We start from the raw sequence: 23,967 nt of genomic DNA on the forward strand, positions 1-23,967 counted from the left end.
ATTGACAGCATTTGAAACCTTAGAATCATTTAGCTTGGAAAAGACCTCTAAGATCATTGATGTCTTCTTGGTTGCAGGAAACTAGAGAGCTTTCCTGGAAGCTTGGATGGATCAGAAGGGGAATTTCCCTTAAGGCTTATTCATGATACAGGAGAGATGGACTTTTATACAGGCACTTCCCCAAGCCTTGGTTTCAGTTGTGGTTACTCAGACTAGGAGGAAGAGCTCTGGAGGCCCCAGTTCTGCAACGAAGTGCAGTGATGTTATATACAGCCACTGGCTCAGAACAGGCATGTGGGGGAAGCTGGGATAATGACAAGAGATGATACATTACAATGTTAAACCCAAAGGATTACACAGTTTAAGAACAGCCAGATTAAAATGATTTTTACTCAACAACAGCAGAAAAAAATAAGATTCTTTATAGTACTTAGTTATTATGACTGATCCCTTGCTAATTGCTGACTAATCATGCAACTTGCAAAGCCTGTCTTGTTGCTTGTCCCGAGGTAACGTATTCATAGAAGCTTTTGGGTTAAAACATAGAAAAATTAACTAAAAAGGATATTCAGAGTAATGCAAACCACACTCCATTGCAACTAGTATTTATTAAAAATACAGTGGACCAAAAAAAGCAAGCCTCCAAAAAATAGTCAGTTCATCAACATATATTACACCATGGCCCACCCAGCACCACAGAAACACAGAGTGCTCTCAACCCATTTCTCTCACAAAATGTTGACTCATGTTTGGTTCATTACCTATACATGTGCATAGTTTAAAGACCTGATAATGTAACATGAGCATAAAATGGCACCAAAGTCAGTTTGCCCTGCACTTCCAGCCACTCTCAAACCAAGGAAGTAGTGAAATGTGCGTATGTAACGGGATGTGCGTGGTGGTCATGCATGTGCTCAGTAGTCCCTGGTGTGGCCCTGAGTCCTTTGTGTGGGCTTTACAGCATGACAGCAAACTTCTCAGAAGCCAAAGAATTATATGCCCAAAGCACGGTTTTATTACTACTGAGTACCTCGAGTTTCCTTTCCATTTTCAAAATTAGCTAGAGCCTGGGAGCAGGCCAGGAGAGCACGGTGCGTGGTGCAGGGAGGTAAGTGCTTGTGTCAGTCAGCTGCCTTAGCAGGTTACACGTGTGCTTCCTTTTCCTGGCACTTTGTTTCCATGCTGAGCTAAGGAAACGTCTGTGTTATGGGCGCAGCAGTTCCACAGATGCACAGAGTCTCTTGTATTTGCAGGACCGGGTGGGATTGTTGGTGCTCAGTACAGCAGTGCTAGCTACACTCCTGGCAATGACAGGGAGTCAAGACTGTAACAATGAATGTAGATTTTCCTGGTTCTGGCCAGGACATGGGTAGTTCTTGCAGGAGCCAGGAGGGGGAATAGCATGGGGGGTTATTACGGGGACCAGGTATGGGGTCTCTTCCAGTAAGGGAGAAGTCACATAGTGCCTGTTCCCTCTGTTACTGAAGCCGTTACTGCTCATTTTCTTATTCCACTGCTGTTTCCAGTACATTGTTCCTATGTGAACCCATGATCTTTACCTACTGTGCCTCCAATTCTCCTCTCCAGCCCGCCACAGGAATGGAGGAGCAAGGGAGTGGCGGAACACTGAAGAGGGGAATAGCATTCCTAAACCACACCATCAATGTACCAAGGCTTCTGGAGTCTGGGCACCAAGCTTTCCAGACTCCCTTCCCTTTCAGCTATAGCTGCTATGTCTGTCACTGTATGTACCTTATCTCACCGTGACAACAAATAAAAGAATCAAATCAATTCACCTGCAATGGAAAGAGTGCCTTTTGCTGCAGCTGGTGTATGAGATTTGTGAAGGATCTGTAGTAAAACCTATTGCCTCCTCCTCTGAGCCCTGTGCTTACTTTAAATGAGCAGGATGCGTGTGGCAGTGTGGTGTGCTCATAGTAACCTCTTAGGCTTAAGATGATTTTTTTGTAGCATCTTTGACCTTACTAGAGTTGTCTTCAACCCTGTGCATATGGAGGGAGCACTCTGAATCATGTGCAGCTTCACATTAGCCATAAGCAACCAGTAACACCCTGTTTAGAGCACTTAAATTAACATTTGAAAAGCAGCCATCAATATTAACAATAATGTTGAGTAATTTCTTATCTAGGACAGTTAATTACCAAAAAAAGCTAATTAATGCTACATGACTGTGGTCACTGCTACATTTATGGGGACACTTAAGTGCTCCAAGGCCAGACGACTTAATGAAAACCAAATTAGAGAAACATGCAGGAAGACACTCTGGCAGAGGCAACGGTAACTACCTTAATTTTCCAAGTGACCACTGGTATTAAAGTCTGTTTGATCTGTCAGGACTATGCAGGTTGCTGGTTACTAGGAGTTGCACTGTAGCGTAAAAAATTTGGAGTCTTCTAGAGCTTGGTGTGACATCTCTTTCTAAAGTCAGGGAGAACTTAACACTTACTTCTGTGCTTGGCAAAATTAATCCCTCAAGCATGCAGACAGGGCATCCATGTATTTCAGTGCTAAGGTCAAAATGCTGGAACATGCTTCTAACACTGTAAAACCTATCTTTCAGATCAGAAAAATAATTCTTCCAAATCCAGAAATCCCATTTCTGCATGATGTTTTACAGAGCACTCAAGGCAGAAAACTGGGCAGCTGCCATTTTTTTTTCTTCTGAAACTGATATGTGAATTATTTCCCACTTGCAGGTGTCTCTCTTATGAGGAAAGGCTGAGGGAGCTGGGCCTGTTCAGCATCCAAAAGAGATGACTGATGTTGCAATATGCCAGTGTCTAAGAGGGAGATGGCAAGAATATGGAGCCAGCCTCTTCTTGGTGGTGCTGAGCAATAGGACAAGAGGCAACGGGCAGAAACTGATAGACAGGAAGTTCCACCTGAACTTCTTCACTCTGCAGGTGACTGAGCACTGGAACAGATTGCCCAGAGAAGTTGTGGAGGCTCCCTCGCAGGAGATATTCCAGTCTGGACACAACCCTGTGCTCTGGGAGCCTTAGCAGGGAGGTTGGACCAGGTAACCCACTGTTGTCCTTTCCAACCTTACCCATTCTGGGATTCTTTGATTCTGTGAAGGGAAGCAGTAGCACTGCAAAGGGATGGGAGCTGCCCCTTGACCCTGACTGTTCCATGTTTATAATCTCTGCTGTACAGTGAGGTTCCCCAGCTGTGTTCTTCTCATTGTCACCCTCTAAATTCAACGGAAGAGGTCAGGGGGAAAAGATGGACAGACACAATTCTGAAATCTTAATCCTTGACTTAGAAATTGTTGCCAAATAACAGCATTTTCAGCAGTTGCTTCATTTCCAGAGCTCACAGTTGCAAGGTATGATGACAGCAGGTGTATTTCACAAAGGCAAAAAAAACCAAAAACCCAGAAACCTCTGTGGTATAAGCAGGAATCTTTTCTCAATCTCATCACGAGGACACTGAAATGGAGGTATTGGCAGAGTGGAGAAGTCTGTCCTCAAGAAAACACACATGGTTTTCAACAGGGCTAAGTGGCTCCACTGTTCACCCAGCAGTGAGCTGACAGAGTAAGGCAATGCTGGAGGCATGGGGTTGCTGTACAGTACACACCCACTGAGGTCTCCAAGCCCACCAGCTGAGCACAAGGACTTCTGTAAGAGGCTGAACAGGAGCAGTGGTCACTTGGAGGGCTGGAGGTATCTGGATATTATCTAGACCCTTGAGAAGTCTCCTCTCTGCCCACCTGTCTTACTAAGCAACTTGAGCTCCTGGATGACAATGTCATGAGTGACTGCTTTGCACATGTCGTACACGGTCAGCGCAGCCAGGCTGGCAGCTGTGAGAGCCTCCATCTCCACACCTGTCCTTCCCCAGGTGTGACAGGAGCTGCGGATCACCACTGCATGTCTGGCCTCATCCAGGCTCAGAGACACCTCAACGTGGTACAGGGGGATGTTGTGACACAATGGGATCAACTGGCTGGTCAGCTTGGCTCCCTGAATTCCTGCAATTTGGGCTACTGCCAGCACATCCCCTTTCTTCACCTGGTTTTGCCTGACCATCCTGAATGCCTTCTCACCCAGGAGAACCACGGCACCAGCAACAGCAGTTCTTCTGGAATCTGGCTTCCCTCCAACATCAACCATTGTGGCCCGTCCTTCCTTGTCAGTGTGAGTCAAGTTGTCAGAGGCACGAGGTACCTTGGTGCAAGATCCCAAATCCCTGGTATGGAATTCAGATCCTGAACATGTATCTTTGAACTGACGGTCCACAGAAACTTGGCCCACAGAAGTATCAAGGCACTTTGTATCAAATGTGGAGCTTGGGTTCTTCTGGAAGACACAGTAGCCTCGGAGCTGGGTTTGTAGAATTCCTGTTGCCATATGCCACTGTTTCTCTGAGTGAGATCTTGGGAGGAAAAGTTGTCTTGTAAGTGTGTTTTTCATTGATGTTTTTCCCTTTTGTTTGGGTAAACTTACTCTCAAAGTCAGCCAATGGCTAAATGTGTGGCCCCACTGCTTTGAATTTGGGGGATTCTGTAGGGCATCTTGGCATAGTGGGAATGACATCAATGCAGGCTCTGGGGAAAAAACAAAAAGTAACATGAGAAGAACATCTTACTAACTGGAAAGCTAAGCTGCCGGTAGCAACTGAGAACCCTGTCACAGCACTGCTTGGGACTTCCCATGTTGCAAAAACCTCAATAAGTCTGCAAATACCCACTTTTTTCCTCAAGCTCTTTCTCTTCTCTCATCAGTTCCTTCCATTTCCTTGTTTGCTATTACAAACCTCAAGACTCAGAACACTCATTTCGAGGTCCCTGACAAAAAGAAACAACTTACTTTCTAAAAGCATCAACACCTTTTGAGAAACAGCAGCCAAGAAAGCTTATAGGAACATCACTTCTGAAGAAAAGTGAGTCACAGCATCTCAGCATTCATTTGGGACCATCCCAGCACCAGCCTTCTTTCAAAAGCTTGGCAGGGTTAATAGGAAATTCTTACACTCAGATTCTCAACTCTGCCTTTCCAAACACCTCCCTCCCAGCACAGGCGGCTGCACTTCCTCCTTTCATCTCCTTCTGCAGGGAAGGGTTATGCCAGCACTTGAGGACAGCAGGGACCAGAAGCACTGCAACTGCACTGTCTACAAGCTCAGAGGGTGATGGGAACCTCTCATATTATTGTCAGCTCTTAACACATTAATGACAGCTGAAGTTTAAGCACTGGAAAAACCACAGTCCCCTCAATGACAGATAGATTTTAAATCTACTCAGAAGCATGTTCCAAGTCAAGCTGGCAGAGCTCCCAGCTGGCAGAGAGGTAGTAGGCCCTCCTGCCCCTTTTCACCATTTAATCCTTTGGTTTTGGCATTTGTACTGGGCTAGATGCCAAGTGTGAAGACAAGAGGAGTCTCTTTCACATAAAAGTGAATGTTTTGTAAGTAAAGAGGTAAGCAGCAAAGCCCTGGTTTAACAGCACCATTGATAAGTATGTTTCTCTTTTTCTGAAGCTCCTTCTCTTTCTGCTCTGAGAAAGGTGGAATTAGGTTGTGCTCAATAACCTCCCTTTGGTAGCTCTGGTATTCAAGGACTCCCTTTTCAGCCTATCCATGGGTGCATCAAAACAGCTTCCTGCCCCACATTGCTGAGCTACCTCTGCTGCCCAGGGACTGTCCACATGACAATAACAGACACAGTGTGGACAAAGGTCTCGTTGTGCTCCTCCCTCTTTTTTTAAAAACAAACCCACCAAACTCTTCCTTGCTAGTCCCAGCCTCTGCTGAAACAAGACTGATGCACTTAGCACCATTTTCATCCAGAGTACCCTCCAAACATTGGTCTGGAAGTACCCATTCCTGAAGATTAAGTCAACCATAGATTTCATGATTTTAATCACTGCAATAACCTAAATTCAGGCAAAGGCCTTTTTTCATCTACAGCTGATGGTCTATCCACTAAAGTTAAGATTCCTGCAAATTTGAAGGCATGTGTTTACCTCTGAGGAATGGGATTAAATGGACATAAATGAACTGAATGCAACACTGCTGTGCTTTAGAAGAGCACAGAAAATTATTTTTCTTATTCCTCTTCTCTTGCTCTTTCTTTTCATAGTGGGGCCTAACCTGAATATTCCTTTTAAAATCCAGGAACTCAAAGCACTCAGTTCTTTTGGATTCCTTGATTAGTATTAATACTTTGATTAGTATTAAAGCTGAAGCTAAACCCTTGTAAAAGTGTCTTGTTTTCAGGAGAAGCCAGACTGCAAAGGCAGACAAGTACTTCCTTCCACAGGGTAAACACTCGTGGGTGGGAGACGGGAGAGAAGTTTGCTCAAGCAGAGTGGGAAGTAAACAGACAGCAAGAGACAGTCATGAGTGCAAAGCATCTTTGCTTTTCTGAACAACCTACACTTCTTGAAGTTGTACCTAGTCATCTCTATTTGCACCCAAATTGCTCATATACCTACAAAAAAAAAAAAGATAATGGTTTTCTACTGCACCATATAGTGAAACCATCTGACAAATTCCATCTCCTTATATCCTATTACTGCACCTCAAGTTTAATTGTGTCAGTTTCCAACTAGCACAATCTCAGGGGGAGAAAAGAAGGCAGGAGATACTTAAATTAATGAGGAAATTCCCATAACTGAAGTGAACCCAGGAGAAGAAGAACCTGCCAAAAGGAATATTTTGATTTAGGGAAATAAGACACAAACCACATAGCAAAGGACTGGACAACAGCAGTGCAGGGAAGATGCCAGGTTTGGCTTACTGGGTCTAGCAAAACCAATTAGTGATTTCCACAGCATTAAATTAATTAAATTTCATTAAATTAATTCCATACACACACTCCCCCACTGACTGCTTGCACGCCAGCATTATTTGAAGTTTGTAAGTAATTCAAAATACAATTAGGAAATCTCCTAATGATTCCCCATGTGTCACAGTGAGATACTCTCCACTCATCTCCAGTCTCTCTATTGATGCGGTGACTGCCAGGAGTCAGTCTCAAAAGGAGATGGAACAGCTGAAGGAGGAAGACCTGGACAGGCTGCCTCTTTCACTGCCCTGTCAGACAATGTTAAAGCACTTTTCAAAAGGAAATTGGATTGATCTGATCTGTAGCCATCCAAACATTGCTATGAATGCTAACTTTGGAGTGTGGGAATTCTTTCAAAGGCAACGTGAAAAATTACGTAGGTCCCAGTGAGCTGTCAAGAGTTTACTATAGTATTTTTCATCTTACCAAAAAAAAAAAAACCAACCAAACCAAAAAACCCCAACAAAATTATTTCCTCATGCAGCAAGTCAATACACACTTTAAACAAAGGATCCTCCTTACCCTTTTTCTGGAACACAATGTAGCAGTGGCCAAATACAAGAGAGCAAAAGCAAACTCAAAAAAACAATCTTGTACCAGTCAACACGGGAAATGATGGCCCTTTAAAGTGGGGCACCAAGTGAAAAACATTCCCAGTAAAGACCTATCCTAAAGACCTCTGTGGATCCTACTGCATAATAAAGGCAACAAAAGTACAAGCCCTAGGGGCTTGGTTTAAAAATAGAGTAGTTGTTATTGTATCACCTGTTGCAAAGACCTGCAGATTAATGCATGTTCCCCTCCCCAATGGTACCTGTTTTAAAACCTGTGTTTTAAGCTGCCCAACAGCTAACCTGCTCCAAAACATCAATGGGAGGATGAGAGTTGGGATTTAAAACATGTTCAGGTCTTTCACCATTGTTTTGGTTTTTTTTTTCCCCCCACATCTTGTTGATAAGGAACAACAAAACATCTTGTAATTAATCTCACAAAGCTAACTCTTGTAACCATTTATTAAGGTCTTTGGAAAGATAGCTATCTTACAGAACAGGGAAACACAGGTATGGAAGGAGGTAAAAATCACACTGAAGGAGATGTTAAAAATCAGTAAGAGAACCCCAGCAGTGCTACATCTCTCATGAACTGAGCTTCAGGCAGAACGGAGAGTTAGCAAACAGCTTCAATGGACACTAGAAGGAAAGGCTCTTGGCTCATAGGGCTTTCATGGATATGTTCTGAGACTTTGCAGCAATAAGTGGCAATTTCAAAAAAATGAAGCCCTACATCTCAAATTCTGAAGTAGTAGTGAGGTAGGAACACTGGCATTTCTTTCAGCTTGCTGGCTCTATATACATTATAAACAAAGTTTAATTTCTTAATACATGGATAAAACTCCATTCTGCATCCTTTATATTTATATGGCAATATGGTCAAAATTCACCCCAAACTGTCTTATAAATAACTATACTGTTCTTCTTAAGCTGATAGGAAATACGGTAGGAAAGTTGATTATCCCTTTGGAAAATGTAATGAACTGTCATAATTAGAGAAAACAAAACCAGGGCTGTCACTTGGAAAATGGGGTAAAGCTTGGTAGGGACATTAAACCTTTCCTCCTCTTCCACTTCAGTGTGTTAAATATAACTGCTTAATTAAAAGCCCATTTCTTTGCCTAAACCTAAGGCAGAACCAAAAGCTAGACTTAGAAGCCCAATCTACTCTGCTCCCCCAAAGACAGAAACCGAACAAAATCACTGTATGTTTTTTACGTACTGATTTGTCACCCACCAATCAGGACCATTGGCCGGTTTTTCATCTGGGAAATGTTAAACATGCCTAGAAATAAAATAAGGAACACATAAAAATCCTGGCTTTTTAGGCTTTAAGTCATGCATCTGGTTTACATATTTAGTTTTCTGCTCTTCACAGTGCAACCTGTATGCTAGGAAAAACAAAGCTCAGTAAAGACCAAGGGAACTGGAGGAGGGGGAATCCAGCGTGGCATTATCTAAAACTATAGCTGCCCAAGTCTCCAGGCACCCAGCTGCTATGGGTCTATCACACTGCAGAACCCTTTCCCAGAAAGCTTGCCATAATGTGAATTACAGTCTACCTACTACAGAATTCAATCAATTTGAGACTATCTTGTCTCTAACAACGGTATTTGACTGTTCTAGTTCTATAGATAAGCTGTGAATAAGTGTTCCAGTTCAAAGAAGCTAAATCACAGAAAGCCCCAGGGACAATACTGAGATTAACACAAACTGGGAGAAGACAGACAATGTCAGGTAAATGCTGCTGATGGCAAAACGCCTTTAGTAGACTCTTCCCCATCCACCCCCTGCTTTCCCAAATCAGAATTCATAAATAAATGGAACCAAAAGGAACCAAACCCTCCACCCCTTCCCTTAGGTTTACAAGGCACTATTTTATCTGAGTCAGACCAATGTACTTTGCAAATTAGTCTACGTGTAGATTTAAAGGCTACCTTTAAATTTGTTTCACACGTTAGGAAAAAAGGGAAAAACCTACTGTTAATCTGTCAGAATCTGCAAGAAAACAAAAGGGCCAAAGCACATTTTAGTGTATAGGGGACTAAGCCATGACCATAAAGCCAGTTCATGTACAAGAATTCAGCATTCCCAGCTGGAACCAGATTACAAAACTACAGTAAGGTTCAGATATGAATGTTAATATCAACATAAATTCAGGAAAGATGAATACAGCCTGAGGATGTGACTGCATCAGCATGGACCTTGTGTCATGACCTTGTGCAGAGCACTAGATGAGTGCCCACAAACTCCTGCACAGTGAAGAAGAGATTTGTCACTTCTAGAAACATGTTAATGCAGTACTTGGACTGACAGCTCCATTTAGTCTTAGTACTTCTTTTACAGCAAGCTAATCTAAAAAAAAGGGGATCCAGTGCAACTACTTAGCTTTACACTTTGCTGTTGTTGTCGTGAGCAGTGGCATTTGTATCTATTTGAGAACAAAAGTCAGTCTGGAAGTCTTTCAGACAGTCTGGATTCTAACTCTCATGGAAGGTTACAGGTACCAGGACATTGTTTTCCCTAGCACTGCTGTTATTTCTCAAGTACAAGGAACATACCGGCATGCTGTTTCTTTTTTCTGCCCACTGCTGCTCCAATGATTTGAATCAACTGTTCCTCTGAGGCACCTGACCGTAGGTGATCCCTCAAGGACACTTCTGAATTCCCAAAAAGGCACACCTGCAGCCAACCCAGGGAAGAAGAAGAGGATAAATGAGAAAGAATAAAATAAATTACTTTTACAAATATTTTGTACTAACCACAGAGTGAAGAGCTTTGAAGAGGCCTACCCTATTGAAGGGAACATTTATGGAGATTGTTTTCTTTACCTCTCCTCATGTACACACAGACAGCCTGGGATTTTAAGCAGCCTAAGCTCATTGGGCCTTCAGGCTGCCTTGGTCATCTGACACTAGGCAGCAGCACAGCTGTTGTCAATATCAGGTGACAATGAATAAGTGCCAATTTTTAATTGAAAACTTTAATTTTCCCCCAGAAACTGCCAGTTTCAACGTGGCAGGAAATGGCTATCCCTCCTTGTTCTACAGTCATTGAGCAAATGTACAGGCTGCTCTTGAAGAAGAAGAGTTACAAGTTGTTTGGGAAACAAGAAGAATCCTTGTGGAATGCAAAAGCCAAGCCCTCACAGCTGCTTGGGCCCTTTTTTAATGGGAAATCATCTGTTTTTCACATGTTTAAGATGATTTTGAATCAAAGATTAGAATAAATATTTATACTTACTGGCCTTGCAACCATGTTTTACAACTGAAGTTAACTATGGTAACTGAAAAAAAGGTGATGTAACATCCCCCTAACAGCCTGACAAGATGGAACAAGAATACATACAGGATAAATAAACAGGAGCTAGCTGGTAATAATTATGCATCTTTACATCCCAGCTACTTTTAGGGAATGAATTTCAACACTATTTTCACTGCATGAAATCAAGAGAATCCTGTTTCACTACCAACCTTTAGGTTCCCATCTGCTGTTATCCTCAGCCGATTGCAGGATCCACAGAAGTGCTCTGACATGGAGGTGATAAAGCTGATTTGTCCCTGGAAATGTGGCACCTTGTAACTCTAAAGAAATGCATAGGAGGAAAAAAAAAAAAAAAAAAAAGAGTCAAATACAGACTCCTAACTTTTATAGTTTCACTTGCCTGAAGACCAGAAAATCTATTTTAACATAGATTTTCTTCAGCCCTAAAACCATATCAAAGAAAAAAAAAAAGCAAAATCAGTTTTGTCAGGTGTTCCAGTCTATTCTGCCCTGTTTCTGGAAATTCCCAAACTTGTTAAATGCTTGCTCTAGTAGTTATCTGTAACTAACAGGTGATGCCTGTAGGGAGCATGAGCTCGAAAGTCCCCATTTGACACTGTACAGTCTAAACCAATAGTTTTTTCACTGAACAACTGTTCCATCAGGATTGTTAATGTGCAGCCATAGAATGACAAAAGTTTCAAAAGCTGTAAATACAGGCCTGGCATTCTTTATACCTGGCTGAAAATACATCTAGAAAACACATTGTATTTCTAAAGGTAAAGACTATGACTAGCACTTAATAAGCACCAAGTCTCATGCAGGCAGCTTGACCAAAACCCAAGAGTTACTACATTAAGTGTTTATTACTTTGGTTGTCAAATATCAATGCTGAACTTGTGAGCATTTGGGGATTTGGGGCAGGGAAGGAATGGGGGCATGTTTCACATGTTCTCTGCTCAACCCCACCTTGGCTGTGCTGGAAGTCTCACAGGGTAATTTCTCCAATTCCGGCCATCGCTGTTTAATTGTATCAAGCATTTCTTTGTAGCTCACCATCTTCTTGAAGTTCCATTTATTGCCTAGAATTAACAAAACCAGCCTAACTTTAGACTGTGGATTTTATTTTCTTAATTAGCAGAGAACCACTTTTACATTCTCCATGTCTCATTTTAGCTGTAGGTGTCCCAGCCCCAACTAGTCCTTCTACAGCTTATCGAGGGAAGAAGATAAGCTGCAAAAGATACAACATAAAACTTCAGGCAATTCCTAATTCCCTAAAAGAGCTTATCAAAACCTCCAGAGACAAGTCTATGGGGTGAATATTCACCAAGCAGCCCACTTCTGTCCAAGAAGAATCTCAAAGCAGCAGTACTTACCATCAAAGGGCATGTATTCTATGAACCGCACATCAAGGGGCAGATCCTTTGTGAAATCCACAAAGTCCAGCACTTCATCCTCATTGAAGCCTCGCATCACCACACAGTTCACCTGCAGGTAAAGCAGACACCTGAAATTAGTGAGCAGAGTATGACTTTCTTTCCACTTACACAAGGTTTCACAGTCCTTGCGGAAGGCAACATGGCTAGAAATAACTTCTTTTTTGGAAAGAAAAAATGTTGAGAGAAGCTGGCAGGACTGCAGTGGTACGGATGATCATTTCTGCCTAACTCAACCAAGTTTTTACATCCAACCTAACCAAAGTTGTTCAAGTTGTCTTGCTACATGGAAAACTAATACAAAAGCCAGGTAACACAAACATCATCTTACCCACCAAAGGTATGGCTGCTTTTATTGTTTAAAATGACAACTCCACTCCCCAGTTCTACACTGTGGCTTCTGTAAAAGTACTGGCAAGCTACCTTCCACAGCACTCTCTATGGCAGATGATAGGCAAATTCCCTGGACCAGGAAGTGTTCACAGCACACTCCATAACCATAGGCTACTGGATAACTAGCCCCGCCTTCCTCCAAAAGAGAGGTTAACACTGAGTTTTACCCCACATTCCTCATAAACAATATTTACATTGGAGCCTTAGGTCCTCTGTGCTATATCTGAAGAACAACTGAGAGCTGTGGACTTGCTAAAATACTTCAGTTAGCAAGGCAGCCTTGTATGTCCAAACATCACCTATCACAGTTCTTAAGAGCTTTTAGGAAAGCCTAAAACCTAGTTTAATTTCAAATGTTTTTCACAGCTGTATAGCCTAAGCCACTTACACATAATAGAACTTTCAAAGCACTTGTGAAACTGAAGGGAACCACAGCTGCAGAACTGCCAACATCTGAGTTAGGGTGAAGTTTCATGCTGCACTGAAGCTGGTCTACCTGCACCCTCAAACTTGCTTTTCCTCTCACACTGGCACTCGAAATAGTCTGCTATAAGAAGCTAAAGGAGACATAACAGGAGAAAATGAATGTCTTTTTGCAGGGTAGTTCCTGCCAGTTAACTGCCTTGGCCAGATGCAGAGCTGAGTGAGACAAATGCCAATTCAAGAGAGAGGGCAGGAGGAGGCAAGTACAGAGCAGGGCCATCCTGTGATGATGTAATCAGTAGGCTGAGGCAGTATGAACCTGCACCCCCAGCTGCACAAGATTTCTCCTTGTTACTTCTTGATGTGATCTTCAAGTTTTTCCCCAGCTTCACTAAAAGTTATTCATGGGGTAGGGTGGGAGGCGAGATGGAATATAATAAATTCCTTTTCAGGTGAACTGTACATATGGTAAAACACAACAGTTTTCAGAGTAAATAAACACTGTATCTACCTTAACAGGATGGTAGCCAAGTTCAGCGGCTTTGTGGATTCCTTCCATTACCTTGTGAAAGCCTAAGATACAAAAAGAGTGACAAAGAATTTTTATTGTTTCAAAGCAGAATGCAAAAGGTGGTTATTAAGTACAAGACAAATAAAAACCAATCTGATTCAGTAGGCACAGCTGCAAGTAAAAAGACCTGCAAATAAAGAGACTTTAATTATACCCCCCCCCCCAACCCACAAAGACTACCAGTGTTACTGTGCTCAAGTCATTGATATCAATATTTAACTGGTATATGAGTAATCAACAATACTGGTATGGTTTTTTACATCTTTGGATATCCATATATTATTAGCATATGATTCTCCACTTCCCTGTAAGTCAGCTTTCCTTGTGTTACATTCTTCTTAAAGGGAGTGGAAAGAATTTATCAACTGCCTCCAGATGCAATGAAGAAAAAATAACAAATTAATGTTTATTTTATAGTAATGACTTGTGTCTTTTCTACAATGGCAGAATTTCACTGTTCGGAATCAGACAGCAATGTTGCTAAGTGAATTTTAAAAGGATTTTTCTAAAGTACATTTTGGGTGGAGTGGGTTTAGGACCAAACAAAAGCCCCTTGATTCCCTGTTCAACCCTGGCTACAGATGTAATTGGCTTCCCAAAGCTACTGACTATGCATTAGTCAGAAGATCAGAGGCAGCATTTTTCAGGATCATCATTTTTATGACTAAACATGGGAAATCAGTGAACAAAATGAACAAAATGTGGCACGGATTAGAACATTTAGGAAAGCAATTCAGTTGGCCTTAGACCCTTGAAAACAAATGAAAGATGTCAAAAACTACTTCAAGGAATGAAGTGGCCGGTTTCATTCTACCATTTAGTGTGGCCTATGCCCGCCAGCTGCTCTCAAACACAGGGACACAGTTAATTCAGGGCAAGTATCTTTGCCCCTACACATACCTCTTAAAGCTGGAAGAAAAAAAAAAAAAACAACCATGCAGTTTTAGAATTCCAAAGTCATTTAGGAAAGCCTCTTAATGATCTCATCCAAACCACCCCTTCCATCAACTTTGTTTAAAGTTAAGACCTTTCATCAAGACATCAATTTCATACTTTGCATATTATTCCCTCCCTGCCACACTCAGCAGCTGGCAGAGAACAGAGGTGAGCAGGAACGAGACAGCAAACTCCCGAGCTCTGGGCACACATTTCTACTGAGCGCTCAGCTGCTTGCCCCGTGTTTGTGAATGCCTCTTCTACCCTGGCAGGTCCATCGCCCTCCTTTCCCTATCTATGATCTACTGGAACCTCAGATTCTCTAGTGAACAGATCATACCTTCACTACTCTGTAGGTGTCTTAGCAGAAAAAAGCAGTAACTCAATAGTACTCTGTACATACTTAATATTGGATGCACTCAAAATCAGAAAAAAAGAAAAGGAAAGAGACAAAAATTTCACTTCACTGCTCTCTGGCTAGTAAAGGCATCATAAAGCATGGGCACAGGAAAGCAGAAGACACAATTATTTAATAAGCTAGTTCTAATGCTAATCCTGGGTGCAAAAAGAGTGGTGAAGAGCAAAGTTATTTCACACAGTGAAATAACTCTTGCAAGCAAGTATTTGAAGTTATGGCTTGTCACCTTTCTCAATCACTACCTACTTTTGCATGTGCCTAGGAAGTTTCCAGCACCTGTGGTAGATCTCCTTCCAATTAAGCAAGATTGCAGGCAGATTGTGGCAAGAGATAATGACAGTGCTCTAAGCACAACCCAGAGCCATGAATGGGATCAAAAATCTCTGTAACTGCTCAGAAAATCTCATGTGTGACCTCAGGATTACAGAAAGGAGGAACTCAATGTAACTCAAGAGGCCAGGAAGCAACCACTTCTCCTCTTTCACCCCATGAAAAATTTCAGTATTTTCATCATATTTGATCTCTTCTGAAGTCAGAACTTTAGCCAGCTTTGTATTAGAGAACCTTAGAGCCATCCAGAAAAATCCTATGTTGTACAAAACCTCCCAGCATTTAATCCTTACAGGAAAAAAGGCTTCAGGCCTACATTTAATGATAAAATTACAGTACATCATTACCTCATTTCTCCTTGTATGAAACACACACACACACACACACACACACAAAAGGGACAAGCCATGAAACAGGTTAGACTGGCTACCTGCATGAAAACATTTTTCATTTGTTCATCCCTCAGAATGTGGTAGATTGGGAGAGGTAGAAATATGGTACTCTAAAGTGCTTCCACACATCAGGATCTCACAGTCATTTTTGTCTATCCCAACCATTTGCAAGTAGGGGCAGATGTGATGCAGGGCACACATTTTTTATGTCTTCTTAAAACCCTAGATTGACTTTCCAGCAAAACAGAAATTATTCCAAGTTTCTCAAGTTCCTGCTAAGCTCCATAAACAGATGCCACCTTTACTTTCCAGAGAAGTTATCAGCCTGTAGGAGTCCAAGACCAGGAATCCCTCTCACCTTAATAGAGCTATATCTTGTTGCCTCTGGAACTGCCACAGGAGACAGGGTAGCTCAGTAGGGCAGGCACTCTATTCTCTGCTCATTCCATACTTGGAAATCTCCTATTAAATAAAAACCCTCAAAAAAAAAAAGTATTTGACATAATTTCAGTCTTTAACCTTAACAAAAAAAAAGAAAAAAAATCCAAACCAACAGAACTCAATGTTACTATTTTAAACTGATCTCTCTGCTTAGAAAAAAATCTATGATTTGGAGACTTTTTTCTCCTCTTTAAAAATACAGAGTAATAGAAATTTCCCTGTTCATTGTCTATGCCGTTCAGTTGAGCAATTTCTCTCTTTGTTGGTAAAAGATCTTTTTTTCTTTAGAGGGGGAAGAGAACATTTATATAATAAAAATTACCCTCATCCCTAATAACTTTCAGTTTACCTTATAAGCAGCACACTCCTAACAGCTTCTAATCATATATGAAGATCTCTGGCCTTATAATTCAGGAAGCTGGAGGCTCACATTTGCCCCTTCAGTGGCAAAAGAAAGGCGTGTTCCTAATGAGTGTCACAAACCAGGTAATACTCAAACACAGAGAGCAGAAGGAAAGAGCATAGCCAACACCTGTTTGTGATTAGATACTCCCAGATACCACTCTGGGAGCCAACTGTGCCATGACACAACCAGATTAATGTAATAGCCTACCCTGGAAGGATAAGGCTCCAGTCAGATTTATGACAAGAACTGATTTCTGCACCATGACACAGAAACCTGAAGTAGTGCTCCCATAGAGACTGTTGACAAGGACACCTTTCTGCACCTGCCAGCAGAACTTTAGTTTGACAGCAGTGATTCAAATGCAGACATTACTTCTCACAGCATTTCAGATTTCTACAGTCCTCTTCCTACCTCTATCTGAGGCTGTTGCCCCATCTGGTGGCTACTCAGAGGTTTTGTCAGAATTAGATGTTCACAGACTGCTGAAGTTACATTGCTGGACAAGAAGGAGACTGATACAACATCAAACCAACTTTAGTTTGGAAGGAAGCCCAACCATGAAGCTGAGCTCTACGATCAGCTTTAGGATTCATTTAAACAAGAATCTGTAACACTGGGCATATCCAAGCATTTTTGAAATTTTATTTGGAATTACTTGCTGAGTAGGAGAGGTTACAGAGCCAACAGCCCTCCTCAAATTACCTCAAGCAAATTACAGCCCTCCTCAAATTACCTCCTATTAAAAAGTAGTGGATACAGAACATCACTAACCACAAGTGAGACCACTGCTACCACACCCCAAATATAACTTCCAGAAACTGCCACTATTCATGACAAGAAGTTAAGTTCTTGTGGCATCTTTGACCCCAGATGGTATAGCAGAAACATTTGGTTTTTTTGAACAGTATTAAAGAAGAGCAGCACACACGACCAACACAAGATTTGGAGAGCCCTCTTAAGATCTATGACTAGCCAGTTATAGATTATATGACTAGCCACATGACTAACTGTGGTGAGCTGAGCATCTTCTACTTCACCAACTTCAATGAAAGGGGCTCTTCCTAAGCATTACAGGAAGAAGGAAAAAGAGTCACTATTGAACAAGCTAGTACAGACGACTTCTCCTAGTCTCAGTCTCACTTCCCTACCAAAGTAACCGACTGTGAAAGATACAGTAAGCAATTCACAACATTCCTGCAAGTATTAACACAGTTGCCTTAGAAGACAAGCTTGTACCTTTCCTCCGGACAATGAACTCAAATTTAGCTGGCACCAAAGTATCCAGGCTAATGTTAATGGCATTCAGTCCTGCCTCCTTCAGCCGGGGCAGCAGTCTGGTTAAGTTGATCCCATTGGTTGTGACAGCAATGGTTTTCAGCCCTTCTAGCTTGTACAGTTGACCTAGGAAATAAAAAGTAAAAAGAACACTTCAAATAAGTAGTTAAACTATAAGTTACACAGAAAACACAAAGCATTTGTGAAACAAAGGAAAAAGTATCACTGAAGGTGTGAAGAAAATGTGGACACTTCAGTGCTTTGGCTTTCTTCCAGCTGTATTGGTTTAAGAGACCAATTTTAGCACAAATCCATTTCAAAAGGTATGAGAGAGCAGTTTATTGCAAGTGAAATTGGTGATACAGTTCTGTTTTATTAAAATGCACACTACTTTTGTTCTTCATTTCTTAGAGTAAATACCTACTTTATTGTTGGAAGGCAGCCTCTGATTTTGTGTACTTTCTTATCCTCATCGACCTTTGCAAGCTGAATTTTATGTTCTGCAATAATAATAAGCAGCAAGCCATCCCTTTCACAACTGACACCTGACCTGTTTATTTAGCAACACTTATCCTACAATGCTTTACCAGAAACCAGTTCTAACCCAGAGGTAGCTGCCAGCAGTAGTGACTTTAAACTTCTGAAAAAAATACCATATGCAGTCCCAACTAAACAGGAAAAGGTCAACATACTGGACTACTACAGAGAATCCAAGGCAACAACATCCAAAGGGACAAAACATTTGCACTTGACAACTGAGATATTTCCATTACCAGTGGTAGCCCGGCCAACCGGAGAGTGCTTACGCAAGACACTAAAAAATGGCTAACAAAAGAAAACAGCATAAGAAACAGTTAATATAATGAGATTAAGATTTAAAAAAGAGCTGCCTCCTCATAAGCCAAATGCAGAAATCCTCAGCATACCAGATCTCCAGAGATCAAGCCTTCAAACCTCCAGTTATCAGTACAATAACAAATAAGAACAAAACCCTCATAAACAACTTGCAGAAGCAGAGCCACAGCAAAGTAATTTACTTTGGTTTTTCCTCCCTCCCTCATAGCCTCCACCCTAATTATTTAAGAAATATTTGAAGAACCCGTACTCTTGAGGCAGCTGTAATTACAGCACAACTATTTCATAGTCCCTTCTTCCCTTGCTATTTTACCTCTATTTGTTCATGTTGATAAGAGCTTTATTTCTGATTTATCTCATTTCCCAGCTCTTTTCAAAATATTCACCCTAAAATGAGTCAATGGAATGGGTCAAGCTAGGTCACAGCAAAGATGCTGAAGTTTACAGCAGCAGCATTTTGCAACATGATTAAGAGCTCCATAAAGACATGAGGTTGTAGGGAAAGAGCAATCTTTACTAAGAGAGGTTTTTTCCTGGCCTTCACCTCTCAAAATCCTCCTAAATGACTAAGAAAAACCTCTTTCTAGAGGATAAGTGCTACTGGCTCAATTTTGCCAAAGATTACTTAACACTAACTATCACTAGAGGTCTAATCTTCCTGAGAATAAAGGATACACACTGCAGCCAGAGGATACTTTAGGAACATCACTACTTTTATTTACAGCCTCAGAACACACAAAATGCTGAATACCTCAGAACAACTGAGAAAAAGAGTCTAGGTGCCATACAGGCTTCATTGCTAGAAACGTAAAATGAATAAAGGTATTGAATAAAACTAATGTCATTCTGCAGCCCAAAATGGAAAAATTTTTAAAAAGTAGCACCAGATATTAGGTCAGTACAGGTAGCAGATGATGTCCATACGTATTTTTCCTCATGAGACAGAGCAAGATACAGGATGAGGCACTGGAAATACACTAATACATGGAATCACCTGTAGTAACAAATTGGACAGTAGACAACTGAGAAATAAGAGATGGAGGCTTAACACTAACACCAACAAGCTAAAAAGGACCAGTCAGAATACTCTACCAAGTGTAACCTTCACAGTGTCTTGGTTTCTTGGCTTGTTGACCTCTAAATCCAAAAGGGATTAAAGAGACTTCATAACTTTGTAACTCTCCTTGTACCTGCATTAAATCTGTTTGCTTTAGCACCAATCAGCACAAGCAAAGGCAACTGACAAAAACTATCAAGTAAAAAAGGAAACACAACAGATGTTGTAAGTCCATAGCATGAAGCTAAAACTTGTATGTCAAACTTGAGCCATGAAGTGAACCATTTCACATGTACCTTTTCCTTTAGGATCAGGAGCATCTTCTTAAATAGACAATTTTCTTACATATTCTCCTCCAATCATTTCCTTAACTGTATTTCTCCCGACTGAGTCCAGAAAAGGTGTGTATATTTCCTAACACATCAACTAACAAGTCTACCCTACACCACTTCTCTCTTGAAATGGGTATGTTGCTACAAAAAGTCATCCAATAGTCCATCCTTCACCCCTTGGGAAATGATCTTGTCAGTGCAGATGTGTACTCCTCAGACTACTAATAATAAACAGCTATCACAGAGTTTATATCCGGTGCTTATTTAAACTTTGAGTATCTCAAAGGAGATGGATTCTACATTCCACTATCAGCTGCTTCAGAAAAGTCTCAAACATATGTTTTCAGCAGTACCCAGGACATAATTTAGCTTTCAGCAAGTGTTAGATGCTGACTCATAGTTTATGTACGTGCATCTGTTAAAAGATTTAAAATAATCTAAAGACCTGTAGAAGGTCTCTGAATAGCATGGTCTCCTACAGTAGCTTCAAATCACATTTGTTCATTGAAACAACTAAAAAACTTGAATTTGAGTATTAAAAAAATTTGGTAACAGAATCTAGCATTAACATCTTTGAGCTTTACTGGCATTTCACAGATCATTTATGGTTTGGAGAAAGGGTGGCTAAAAATAAACCTAGCTTAAACCTCAACCCATTTCAGCACCTGAGATATTGTAGCCAGCTTCTCTAAAACCATCTAGATAACCAGACTAACTATCCCAGACCAAACCAGTACATTATGCTAAGACAGCTTCAATAAAGGTGCTTTACTCAAATTCTGCAGAAGACATTTTGGGCTTGATTTTCCTTCAATGAGTTTTCCCATAGCTATTACACTGAGCTATTTAGTTTTGAGTCTCTTATCTTGATCCCAGACTGGGGCACTGTAGAGTAATACCAAAGTCTGAGAAAACAGGAAGTGCTTGTAGACCTAATTCAACAATTTTCAACATACCTTAAAAAAACCCAGCCAGACTAATATAAATCCACAACAGAATGAACTAATACAACAGGACAAACATCTGAACATCCCTTACCTTCACCCCAAGATCACTATTGTTATCCATTAATACGATCACTATGAATCTGTCAAAGTTCAGCTGTCAACAGGAACATGGGCAGAATAACGAAAACCCAGTGGTTCAAAAAGATCCATTTCTCTCCTTCAGGCACAAAAATAAACCTTTGAGAATTCTATCGTTGGAGTAAAGCAAAACAAAAAGATGTCTATCCTTCTAGTACCAATACTTCTGGATTGCAGCAATACGATAATGCAAATTGCCATGACCTGACTACTCCACTTAGACTATCAACATCAGAACGGCTGTGTTGAGTATAAGCCATCAGCAGCTACCACTGACAAATAAAAAAGGTGCCTACAATACTCCAGAAAAGAAAGTTCTGCACTGAACTGATGGTTGATTTCAACTCGTTTTCATGCCAATACTATATGCTGAACTGCAAAGCTTTATTGTATTTTAAATTGCAACCTAATTTATAAATCTAGTTCCCTTTTATAGGAGCCAATAATTATACCTATTACCATTGGAAAGAATCTAATACCTTGAAAGAAATGTGTCTCTTGAAAGGCATATAGCTCCCTCAATACTAAAACAACCCCAAACCCATCATGCATGGGCAACATGTTCTAGATAATGATATTTCAGAGTACCAAAATGTTAGTGCCATTTCAGAACTCTTCACAATCAAAGTTTGAGGTGACACACCCCAGCTCAGTCCAGTCACAGCTTTTCCAGCTATAAACAGGTCAGTTGTACAAACTACAACAGCTCCTCTGCTTCCTTTGGAAGGTCGTCTTCTTTGGAAAAGTTCTTCCAAATCCTGAACAAAACAGAGCAGAGGCAGAGACCAACTGTTTTCTACACAAAAGCTCACTGCATTGGTAGGCAACCTCCCTTCTTTCAAGACCTTCATCTTCCACATAAACCCCTTCTTATCTTCAGTACTTAGAAGAGTGTATGTCCAGAAACAGACAAGTCCAATTGTCTACAATACACCAAAGTGCACCCCCCTACACAGCCTTAATCTATACATTGACACTACACAGATCTACCGCAATTTTCTTAACATATGAGACTTTGGACAGAGGAAAAAAAGCACCTGACTCAAGAGAAAAGACCCAGGCAGAGTAATTTAACACAATACCTATCAAAGCAGATAGACTTCTAAAATTTACCCAGTAATTTACCTTCCATTGAAGTAATAGTCTTCATCAATAACTGAAAAAACACAGGTTTTTTCACCATTCCTTATTAAACACAAGCAAGTGACATCTGTTATCCAGGTAGCAAAACAAAACCACAAAAAAAACCTCACACTCCTAAAACATCAAAGAGAAAATTTGTTTTGTTTGTAAGCACATATCACTTGTTCTTCCCCAGTGAGGACCTGGTCATGTAAGTTCTTTCACCCTCAGGCTGCATTATTGCAAGTTACTGTAGCCAGATGTTGAATATGAAAACAATGCTAAGTTCAGCTGGTATAATATAAAGACACAGAAGTTCCATCCAAGCAACAGAGCAGAACTGGAAATTTTCTGAAAGGTATCTTGCATTTCACAATGCTGGGAAAAAACACCACGATTAAATGTGTAACTATTCTTCTGGTTGCCAGACTGTGTCAGTAGGTATCTGTAAGTGCAGTTCTTGGATCGACATGTACCAAGTCACTCTGAAACACCCTGTACTGATTTGGAACTCACCCACAATATCCACCACATCGGGACGGATAAGCGGCTCTCCACCTGTCAGTCGGATCTTCTCCACACCTTCTTTCACAAACAGTCTGGCTAAGGTGATTATCTCCTGGGCAGTCAGTAGCTCTGATTTTGGAGTCAGCTGAACACCTTCCTCAGGCATACAGTACTGACCTGAAACAAAGATTACACAAATACATGGGGCAAAAAATAACCAGCAGCAATTAATCTAATATTGATGGGGAAAATGCACCAAGGGCAGCTGTCTTTAATGAATGTCAAATGACACCAATTGTGCAAAAATTTTACAAACAATCTCCTAACAATTTCCTGGTTTCCTTCAGAGAAAAACCCAAGACTAATTTGATGTGCCTCAAAATTACAATGGATCCACTTTGAAGAAAAAGAGGATCTTACTTCTATCTAACCTGCATTCAAACAGAGACACCAAGTTCAACCAGCAAGCCCTGGGACATCAGCACAGACTTTGCAGACGTAATTGTGGGAATGCCCAGGTATGAGCTCTCCTGCTTACAGAGACCTTGAGCACACAAGCACCATTATCCAAACCACATCAAGTCTGATAAAAGATCTGTCACTTCCTGTCTCTGGCAGGTCCCTAGGCTTGCTCTTTCCTCCCCATCCCATCAGTAGCTCAGCTCTAATTAGTCTATCTGTCCTTTATTGTTACTTTGTGAAGACAAGAAACAGCACAGCACCAGCCCAGCAATAACACCCTAACCCACACCTTGGCATTTGCCAAGAATGTGCAGAGGAGTCTTGTGCAAGGAACCAGCAGACACTTACACCTGAGGTTGCATTTCTCAGTCAATGAAATTCGCAAGTAATTGTGCTGCCGCCCAAAGCTGTCTGTCAAAAAAGCAGAGAATGGAGCAGCATGTTCCAGTACAAAGCGTTCTCTTCCTGAGCTTTGTAATTCCTGTAACAAAAACAAGCAAGTGTCAAATATTTGAATAGTTACCCTGTCAACTTGCTGTATAAATATCAACTTTGAACTGAACTGATAATTATTATTCCATTCCTCCCCACATAGACAGCTGCCCAAGGAAAACCATCATCAAAACTGGCCATTTATTGATTAAGTTTCATACCCTACACAATTCCATTTCTACAATTCTCCCTGTGCACTTTAAGATACCTGTCTTTGCCACACGTGCTTCAGGCTTTTTGTGCAGAATAGAAGGTGTTTTTGCTCAACTGTCTGTCTCTTCCCAGAATCAATGATCCAGGATCACCTACGCTCACTACAGCCCTTGGGTAAATGAAATTACAGAGAAGGGGCCCTTCCTCCACTTCAGCACAAGCGAACCAGTTGATGAAACACTGCATCTC

General features: G+C 41.1%; 1 protein-coding gene and 1 long non-coding RNA gene across 5 annotated transcripts in view; both read right to left on the bottom strand.

Moving 5' to 3' along the window:
* Positions 1–589: 589 nt before the first annotated feature.
* MOCS1 (molybdenum cofactor synthesis 1) overlaps positions 590–23,967 on the bottom strand; it is a 30,703-nt gene continuing 7,325 nt past the window's right edge. The window contains exons 2-11 of one of the 4 annotated variants that reach the window (XM_032102758.1): positions 23,422–23,554; positions 22,621–22,788; positions 17,615–17,779; positions 13,396–13,457; positions 12,009–12,120; positions 11,599–11,711; positions 10,839–10,949; positions 9,927–10,047; positions 8,603–8,650; positions 590–4,573 (exon numbers count right to left, since the gene is read on the bottom strand). In XM_032102758.1, coding sequence (XP_031958649.1) covers positions 3,705–4,573; positions 8,603–8,650; positions 9,927–10,047; positions 10,839–10,949; positions 11,599–11,711; positions 12,009–12,120; positions 13,396–13,457; positions 17,615–17,779; positions 22,621–22,777 — 1,758 coding nt within the window. In that variant the 5' untranslated portion in view covers positions 22,778–22,788; positions 23,422–23,554 and the 3' untranslated portion in view covers positions 590–3,704. Of the gene's footprint in view, positions 4,574–8,587; positions 8,651–9,926; positions 10,048–10,838; positions 10,950–11,598; positions 11,712–12,008; positions 12,121–13,395; positions 13,458–15,889; positions 16,010–17,614; positions 17,780–22,620; positions 22,789–23,421; positions 23,555–23,967 lie in introns of those variants that run through there. The other 3 variants (XM_032102759.1, XM_032102756.1, XM_032102757.1) reach the window with 3 other exon arrangements.
* Positions 17,001–17,608, bottom strand: LOC116441148. The gene is made up of 2 exons (XR_004238913.1): positions 17,112–17,608; positions 17,001–17,080 (listed from the first exon to the last, which is right to left on the bottom strand). It is a non-coding gene; the product is annotated as an uncharacterized LOC116441148 (long non-coding RNA).

The sequence above is a fragment of the Corvus moneduloides genome, chromosome 3 (genome assembly GCF_009650955.1).
Source record: "Corvus moneduloides isolate bCorMon1 chromosome 3, bCorMon1.pri, whole genome shotgun sequence".
Taxonomy (NCBI): domain Eukaryota; kingdom Metazoa; phylum Chordata; class Aves; order Passeriformes; family Corvidae; genus Corvus; species Corvus moneduloides.